The following is a 9,573-nucleotide window of genomic DNA, read 5'->3' as shown; positions in this document are numbered from 1 at the left end:
GCTCCCAGAGTACAGATTCTTTGTATAGATTTGCCGGTGTTTCTATCAAGCCATAATCATTTACGAGCTGATAAAGCTGTGGGTAAGTTACAAAACCTAAACCTCAGTTTTCCTATCTGTAAAATGCAGATAATGATAGTTCTGTTGGAAAAACTTGTGTAAGACTTTGGAATGGGCAAAAGATTACTGGCTGCCCTTTCAAGGGAATGCTGGATGCTATCTGCAGGACTGTGGAGCTCTCTGGTTTTTCAGTAGTCCTCAACTTTGACTACCTTTTACTAGGTTATTTCACGAATCTATAAACTGTAGAAATTTATGGTAATGTAAATGGTTCTAATTTCCAGAATGTAAAATTATTTTGTTCCTTAGAGACAAAATTGATTACTGCCTGTAGAACAGATAATTCAAAACATTATATTTTAGTGCCTTATACAATATTAACCAGTTTTGCCTCTTTCCTGATTGTTCATAAAAGTCTGTTCTTCACATTCTCATTTGAATGTTGCAGTATCTTGCTATTGAGTCGAATAACATTTTTGACACATCTCTATTTCATATTTCTATGAGTCATGTTTTTACCTTCTTGAAAAATTATCCTTCAAGAGTTTCTACTCCATAGAGTTTTCAGGAGGATTGTTTTAAAGGTCTATATTGACGGTCACGATGAAGTTTATATTTTGCAGTAAGGCTGTAAAACTTCTGGTAGGGGGGGCAGCTGGTAGAAAGGATGTGGGTACTGAGCATTTATTAAAGAGTGAGGGTCTGAAAAACATCTGCCAAGAGTGTCAGACGACCTCCTCATCCCTTTCCTTTTAGCAGTGGAGACTTAAGGTCAAGGCGGGTGTTAGGTGGAGGCCACAGGGGATCTGGGCCTAGGTGGAGGCCTTCCAGGCCTGGTGAATGGCCTGGCGGTTTAGATGCCCTGAGGTCACAGAATTAACTGCACACTTTGTGGGGCTCCAGCAGTGGGGCAGCCCGAGACCCCAGTTCCCGCCGAACCAACACCCAAGCAGAAAGGCAGTCAGGTCCCCAAAGGGCAGGCTTGCCCCAGGCCCGAGAGGCCCCTTGCCCACGGCCGAGGGGGTGGGGCGGCCTTGCCTCGGGCCGGTGCTTTTTGCCCTCGGTTGGCCGCCAGAGGCTCCCTCTCTCTCCCTCTCCTGGGATTTTGCTGCCGGGCTCTCTCTCTCTCTCTCTCTCTGCGGCCCTAGAGTTAATCCCATCAGCCGAGGTGAGGCACCTGTTACCCCAGGCCTTCCTCACCCCCGCGGCCTCTCCCCCGTTACACCCCGGCTCCCTGGCCGGCCAAACGGCCCGGCGCGGGTGACCGCACGTGGGCGAAGCCCCTTCCGGGCCGGGACCCGCGCCACAGGCCGGCCCAAGTGTGCGAGCGCATCGGGGCCCGGCCGCCGCCCGCCGACCATGGCGTTGGGCAGCGCCGCGCGCCTCCCGGGGCCGCCCGCGTCGGGCAGGGCGCGCGTGGGGGCCGCCGCAGCCGCCCTGCGCGCTGCGCCGTGAGCAGCGGGTGGAGGGCACGGAGCGGCGCCGAGCCGAGCCGCGGCCACCGGGGGGCGGGGGCGCCTCGGAGGAGGGGGTGGGAGCCGCGGCCGCCCGACCCTCCCGCCGCTGGCGGCTCCCGCTCGGGTAAGGGGGAGGCTGTGTGCGGGGCGAGGAGTTGGGGAGGGTGGAGATGGAGAGGGAAAAAATCGGGATGTACAAAGGCTCAGTTGCAGGCTGGGGGTGGGGGTGGGTTGTGTGGTTAGGAGCGATAGGTTGAGGATCGGAGGCATTATCAGTGAGATCTATTGTTTCCTGGCACATTGGGAGGAAAAACAAAGGGATTTATGATCATTGCCCTGTAATTTTTTTTTTTTTGGTTTTTTTTTTTTTTTTTAATGTGGCCAGGAGCTCGGTTTTCCCCATGCCACACTGGGATCCGCCTGGCAGCCGCCGGGAGCCGCAGCCAATGTGTTAGGACTTCAGGTGCTTCTTGGCACAAAGCTTGACTGCGACCTCCTACCGTAGCGCTTGGCGTCACCTGCTCTCCCGGCCCTGCCCCGGGGCCGAGGGATTGCGTCCCGAACCAGGCTTGGGAATCGGCCGCCTCTCAAGTTGGTGTTATTTATGTTTGTCTTTTGTGAGGGCAGGTTTTGAATCCCCGGCGGCCCCATCTCCCCCGCCCCCGCCCCCGCGGGTTCGAATTGGCGGGGGAGGGAGTGGGGGGAAGGGGGAGGGTAGGGTGTGTAAGGCTTAAGCAAATGTCAGGGTAGAAGGAGATTGTCGATGCTTTACAAAAAACCAGGCACCACACTCTAAAGCCTTTCTTGTTTGCATGGGCCATGCATGCGTGCTGGGCCAGGATCCGAGTTCGGAGACGATTTAAGTGAAAGAAAGTGTGTGCTTCCTCAGCTGATTGTGCTTAAGGGTGATGTGGCTCGGCCTAATATTAAAAAGGAAAACCAAAACCAAAACAAAACAAAAAAATCTTTAAAAAGTACGTTGCTCCTCAGAAGATCTTGACGTATTTGATTGCTGGCCTATTGCTATAAACTCCAACCGTGGGCTGGAGGAGAACAGCAAGCCAGCATTGGCATTGCCTTTTGAGTTTGTATTAAGTTAGAGGCAAGTAGGAATAAAAAAATCAGGGCTGTGATAAGAAGTTTCACGGTCATTTGCTTTCTGATCGTCAGTCTCATGAATTTATTCCCTTGATATTCTGTATCCCACACTACAATTAATAATATCTACCCTTAGTAAACTTATAAATATTTGATATAACTGGACTTGGAGTGAAACTTACTGCCATTTAGGAACTTTTTTTTGGCTTGGCTTGGTCGGAAATTGCACTAGTGTTGCTTTGGGGATGCTGTAAATGAGAGTATTGGACCAGAAAGAGGGAAATAAACCTCTATAGGCTTGTTTTGGAGTTTGTAAACATAGATTCCAAACTTTTAATTGCACTTATACAGAAAGAATGAGTTCTACCCGATGTAGAGAGTCCCAAATGAAGTTCATTTTTTTTCTGGACAGTTTGATGATATCTTAAAGTTGTATGAACTGCTGATTTCTTTTAAGGTCATTCAGAAAAGCAACCAAAACTTGGTCTCAAGTATTGCTTTCAAGTGTACTTATTATGTAACTCGTATGTGTGTAAGTGTAATTTTGGTGAGATCTCCAAATTGTGTTTGAAACATTTGTGTTACCAAAGACCAGAGTTATAACTGTTAAATTCTTGGCTTTTAAATTCCCCTTTCAATAAGTAATTTCCACTGTTTGGAGCCACTTTGAAAAGAAAAGTGTGTGTTAGTTGACTAAATCTAAATTCAAATAAGTAAATGAATTCAGAAATTCATTCTTTTCTATTACAGATGAACCTCTAGTCTTGCTTTGAAAAAGCCATTTTGTGTAACTCTTGACTGAATAATTTCCTAATACATCTGTTGGGAGGATCACTGACACAGTATGCCATTTGAGAGATACTTTTTCTTGACCAAATACTGGTGATTAGAGAAGAGAGGTATTTTTTTGTTTGTTTGTTTTTTGTTGTTTTTTTCCTCATCATTATGAACATTGGCTTTTCACCCTGAAGTAAAAATGTTGAAAACCGAGTCTTCTGGTGAACGGACCACTCTCAGAAGTGCCTCTCCTCACAGGAATGCATATAGAACTGAGTTTCAGGCACTGAAAAGTACCTTTGACAAACCCAAGTCAGATGGGGAACAAAAAACAAAAGAAGGTGAGGGCTCCCAGCAGAGCAGGGGGAGGAAATATGGCTCCAATGTCAACAGAATTAAAAATCTGTTTATGCAAATGGGTATGGAACCCAATGAGAATGCTGCAGTCATTGCCAAAACAAGGGGGAAAGGTAGACCTTCATCTCCTCAGAGAAGAATGAAGCCCAAAGAATTTCTGGAGAAAACAGATGGCTCAGTTGTGAAGTTGGAGTCCTCTGTTTCAGAAAGAATAAGCAGATTTGATACAATGTACGATGGCCCTTCATATTCTAAGTTCACAGAAACTCGGAAGTTGTTTGAGAGAAGTGTGCATGAATCAGGACAAAACAACCGTTATTCCCCAAAGAAAGAGAGAGCTGGAGGGAGCGAACCTCAGGATGAATGGGGTGGTTCGAAGTCCAACAGAGGCAGTACTGATTCTTTGGATAGCCTTAGCTCCCGGACAGAGGCTGTCTCCCCAACTGTGAGTCAACTGAGTGCAGTATTTGAGAACACTGATTCCCCCAGTGCCATCCTTTCTGAAAAGGCTGAAAGCAACGAATACTCAGTGACTGGGCATTATCCCCTGAATTTACCATCTGTAACTGTTACAAATCTTGACACCTTTGGTCACCTTAAGGATTCTAATTCTTGGTCTCCTCCAAGCAAACACAGTGATGATTCAGAGGATGCTCAGAAGAGTATTACAACTCCAGTACCAGAAGTGGCTTCGAAAAGTACCTCTCTAGCTTTGATGCCTAGTGAAGAGATACAGCAGAGCAAGGAAGCCGAGGACTCCACATCTAACCAAGAGATTCCTGACAGAATCGACAAAGACATTCTTGAAGAACCTTGTGCTGAGGATAAGGCAATGCCAGAGTCTGACATCCTTTCACCACGAAATGAACCTTTAGAAGATGCCAAAGCTAATTTGGTTGGGAATGAGGCAGCAATGCAACAGAAGAAAGAACTTGCAGGTGGTGATTTTACCTCTCCTGATGCTTCTGGATCCAGTTGTGGGAGGGAAGTACCCGAAGATTCAAATAATTTTGAGAGTTCCCATGTTTACATGCACAGTGACTATAATGTATATCGGGTGAGATCCAGGTATAATTCAGACTGGGGAGAGACAGGCACTGAACAGGATGAGCAGGAAGATAGTGATGAAAACAGTTACTATCAACCTGACATGGAATACTCGGAAATTGTTGGATTGCCAGAAGAAGAAGATATCCCAGTAAATAGGAAAATTAAGTTTAGTAGTGCTCCTATTAAGGTAAGTATGTTTTCTCAGTTTGTTTTTGAAGTTTTCTCTAAGTTTCCTTAGTAATTGGGCCTAACTGTATGCAGAGTAGATTTTGACAACTGTAAGCAATTCAAAGTCATTGATATATACATGTTATCAGGTGATTTTACAAGTTTGGAGTTTGAGAGATATACACCATATTTTCTAATGTGCTTTACAGTTGCATAAACCTGTATTGAGTAATAGTAAAGTTGAAGAAGTTTGGGGATTGTGAGATACATTCCAATGGAGTAGAGTGAATGATATGAACACTGAAAACCAGAAGTGTTAGTTCAAAATAGAATGACTTCTTTAACTTGTTTTACCTAAGAGTATCCAAAATAATAACATTTTCTGAATCTAAACACTAGGATATAAGGTATAATGTACAATGGGAGAGTTATGGTAACCTTGAAATAATACTCTTTATTTCCTTGCTGAAAAAATCTTGAGTTATCACTTCTGTGTAAGTGGATTGTGAGGAATGTTGGAACTTTTTTTTTTGTACTGTTACTTGATAGGGAAAGTTTGATTTATGGAAATATATTAGTGGACTTAAATACCTTAATTGGAAAGCTATAACTGTAAGTAGCTTTGAGTTCAGAATTTGATCTGTAGCTTTAAAATGAAATTTTCCAAAAGGAAGTTAAATTGATTTGCCATTCATGGATTTATTTTTACCTCTTAGAGTCTGGATAAATGCCAACTGAATTCAGATGCTCTGTTCTAACGACTTCACTTAGTTAACATTTGGTGTAGAAGAATAGCACAAAATACATCAGCAGCGGGTGGTGAAACATTATTAGCTGGTAATGGCAGTAGGGGTAGGAGGTGATTGGTCGAGTATCAGAATCTCCTGGAGTGCTTTTTCAAAGTGCACTTGCCCACCAGCTCTGTCCTAAGATTCTGGTGTGCTCTCTTAGGGGAACCTGGAGGGTCACAGTGGCAGAATTGTGTAGCTTACACATTGTATATATAATATATATATAGATCTATTTGGAATTTGATATAGTATCTTAAAATTTTCTCAGAATCTAAGATCACTGTCTATTGTCATTTCCATCTTATGACACTCCCATATAAGGCTGTAGAAGATGTAGTTTACATAGCAAAGAGAAATCTGACCTTGCTTTAATGATAAAATACTATTTTGAAATAAAGTAATCACCTATGAAATTTTTTATAGGTGTTAGCTGGCAAACTTTCATTTCATTAGTGGAAGGCAAAAGTTCTGAATCAGAATGGGCCATGTCAAGTTCAACTGTGTTTAAAATAACTAGAGATGTGACTCTAGTTTCTGAGTAAGCTGTTTCTTTGCACCTTTCTTTGTTATTCTCTCCCCTGCCCCGCAATTCCAGGCTCTCTCTTTAGTGAGCTCCTAAATTTGATCCTTCATGTCCCCTTTGCAAGTCCTCCCCTTTGAATATAATCTTTCTTCCCCTTAGGAAGAACGCAGTTAGATTAAATTGTTTCACATCAAGCAAGGCAAGAATAACTGAAATGAACTCTTCAAGGAGTTTGTTAAAGCCAGTGACTGACTTTCTAATGGAGGATGGCAGCTTATGAAAATTTATCAAGTAGGATGCTACCCACTTAGCCAAGTGGGGTACTAGCTTTTATTTGGGTCCTGTGCCACCCAAAATATAACTCCACAGTTAATAGTTTTAATGAATTTTAAAGGATTTATCATTGAAATATGGCTGTTCATATGTGATCAGACCAGATTTTTGGGTGTGATATTTTGAAATTCAAGTTTTTTTTTCTACTATTGCTTTTAACAATTAGTGTTTTGCTGTTTAATGTTCATGTAATAAAAATGCTGTGTATTTCATATAACAAAGAATGACATTGATTACATACATTTTAGTTTATCACATTTCATCAAGAACATAGATCAAGCAAAAGATTGTGAAAAGAGAGATAATGCCCCGAGACATTTTAGTAGGCAGTTAATAGTACTAGTTGGAGTGGATTAAGTTTACAAACAGAAGATTCATTCTTTGCCTTTTGTAATGAATAAGACAATTACTTTCTTGTTGTTCCCATTGTTTAACATGTAAGTGGATTCACTTGGAAATTTTGAGAGCTACTTTTCTACTGGGTGGTGGTGGTGATCATGGTGCTTAATCTCCAGTTAAGATTTTTGCCTCAGAGAGTCATAATACTTTACTAAATTCAGTAAGTATTCATTGAAGGCTTATCATGTGTCTGTTCTCATGCTGTTAGCTGCGGGAGACAAAAATTTATAAGGTTACCTCTTTCCTCTGTGAGCTTGTAGAGTCAGTTCTTAAACACATGGTATTTAAAACCCATGTAACACGTGTGAAAACTTGTGCTGAAATGTTTAATGTCCTATGAATATGTTAACTGCCCTTGGCTGTACTAGATGCATGGAGTGAACAGGAGCCAGTAGATCATTCGGAAGGGAATACACTCAACCATTCCATATGTGTCTCTTTATTCTTTTTATAAAACTTTATTTATGGAATGTGAATTATGATTTCCAACTGAAATCTTTTTAAACACACTCCCTCTTGCAGAAGCAGTAGGGGGCATATTCCTTACAGAAATGATCTTTAGAACTTTTACATACTTTTTATATATTCATCCTTTTCTTCACTAGGATAAATATTCTCAACACCTTTAGCCTTTTGTTTTGATCTTGTTTATGATCTTGTGTCTGGGATGATGTCCTCAGTTTCTATTTCAGTTCTTCTGTAGATATTTTAAATAGACATTTCTCTTGCTCTTAAATCTGGTCTTAAATCTGGACTTAGAAAAACATCAAAATAATAGCTGATCTTTCCTGTGTAGCATATTACTTATACATAATTGTTGTCTGACTTTTAGAAATGGTCAGATTGTTTCTTAATGGATAGATGAATGTTTCATAGTGTCCTGGAAAACTAGAATGGGGTTAATAATAAGAAATATAAATCCAACCTTGAGATATGGGATGAAGGAGGGTTATGACCTATACTAATTTGAGATGTGGAGTAATGCCTTCACACTCAAGAGTTTATGAAAACCAAGGGATTGAGTTCATTAAGTTTGTCTAAATCAAGGATAGAAAGGATGACATTTTTCATTATTTTTCCTGTTAATTCAGAAAATTTATTGAGCCCTTATTATAAGGAACAATGCAAATGTAATAAGTACATGTAACGACTGATGCCGATCAAGTCAGAAACTGCTGGTAGGTGAAAAGTGTATATAGAGCCCGTTAGGAATGCTTCTTAGGCTCTTCTGCTCAATTCTGTTCTTGGATGATTGTTCCAAGGTCACTGCAGCTTTATTAAGGAAGTCATAACCCTTTCTCTGTTTCTGGTAGCCTTATGTCCTTTGGATTGGTGTTCATGAAAGATAGCCTATCTGAAGGGAGGGTATTTTCCTCCTTCCCAGCAAGAAGGAGATTACAGGGTTAATGTTGAGGTGTATTGTGCTATACTTTTCTGAGTGTTTCCTCAAACTGTGTAGAGCTTTCCAGAATAGGATTCAAAGGAGAATCGCCAAGGGCAGTAGTCTTTCTCTAAACCTTACATGACAGTTGTTGAAAATGGTTCTCTTAGTATTTTCTCCCTCATTTGGGGCTCTACGTTGTAAGGGGATACAGGAAGCCTTTTATTCAGGATGGTCTTCAGAGCATAGTTCTGAGATCCAAATTTCTGTCTTTGTGGAGCTTTCTAAGTCTTTGCTCAGTGCTTCTTAAACTTGATATGCATATGAATCACCTGGGGATCTTTTTAAATGTGGATTTCTGATTCAGGAGGGGTTTTCATGGGCAATTACCTTGGTCAGCCTCTAAGTACTCTACCAGCTATTTCAGAGGTTTTGGAATAGACAGGCTCATCAACCAAATTAAAATGCTTGAATCACACGATTTATCGCATCAGTCTAAAACACATAGCGGGAAGCAAGAAGAAAGTTAAAACCCAGTGCAAACAAGTTTGGAAGGACCATACCACCTGAGCCCTGGGTACGCAGTATTCATGTATCCAGCCCTTCTTTCACATCAGCCTTCCCCAGGGATGGTGTGGTTATGAGGACTACAGCTGGTATTTGAGCAAGCACTCCACAGACTAGTGATGCCCTGGGCTAATGATACATACTTGCTGTATCGAAGAGAGTGGGGACAAGTACACTTAGATACAGCTGTAGCTTTGTCAGTTTGGTTGCCACTGAGCCATCGGTTTTATTTGCGTTTCTTGGATAGAGTACCTTTGGGTCCAGGATAGGACCATACTGAGTGTCCTCGGTGGGTGGCTGAAATGCAGAAGACATAGCTGTCAGTCCAGAGATGGCATGACAATATCTTGATCTTTCCATCCCTTTCTATCTACAAGTAAACTTCTTGTTTGTTCCATTATATTTTCTATTTTGGAATGTCTTACAGGTTACTAACTTACTTATTTTTAACACATGGGATGAATTTTGCCTTTCTCTTACAGGCTCTCATTATGTATACTTAATTGAGCCTCTGAATGTTGCCTCCTTCATAAGCTAATAACTTGAGATAATCAAATATTATCACTTCTTATAAATTTCTTAACCTTTATAACAGAATTTAACATTCTTAAT

General features: G+C 41.7%; 1 protein-coding gene across 10 annotated transcripts in view; it reads left to right on the top strand.

The window, feature by feature from the left end:
* Positions 1 to 1,132: 1,132 nt before the first annotated feature.
* The window catches only part of PPP1R9A (protein phosphatase 1 regulatory subunit 9A), a 262,803-nt gene continuing 254,362 nt past the window's right edge, over positions 1,133 to 9,573 (top strand). For 8 of the 10 annotated variants that reach the window (XM_039878065.1, XM_039878061.1, XM_039878060.1 and 5 more), the window contains exons 1-2: positions 1,133 to 1,228; positions 3,366 to 4,986. In XM_039878065.1, coding sequence (XP_039733999.1) covers positions 3,592 to 4,986 — 1,395 coding nt within the window. In that variant the 5' untranslated portion in view covers positions 1,133 to 1,228; positions 3,366 to 3,591. Of the gene's footprint in view, positions 1,229 to 1,551; positions 1,642 to 1,962; positions 2,109 to 3,365; positions 4,987 to 9,573 lie in introns of those variants that run through there. The other 2 variants (XM_039878056.1, XM_039878057.1) reach the window with 2 other exon arrangements.

The sequence above is a fragment of the Pteropus medius genome, unplaced genomic scaffold (genome assembly GCF_902729225.1).
Source record: "Pteropus medius unplaced genomic scaffold, Ma_sr-lr_union100, whole genome shotgun sequence".
Taxonomy (NCBI): Eukaryota; Metazoa; Chordata; class Mammalia; order Chiroptera; family Pteropodidae; genus Pteropus; species Pteropus medius.
This window is presented reverse-complemented; position numbering and strand designations above follow the sequence as displayed.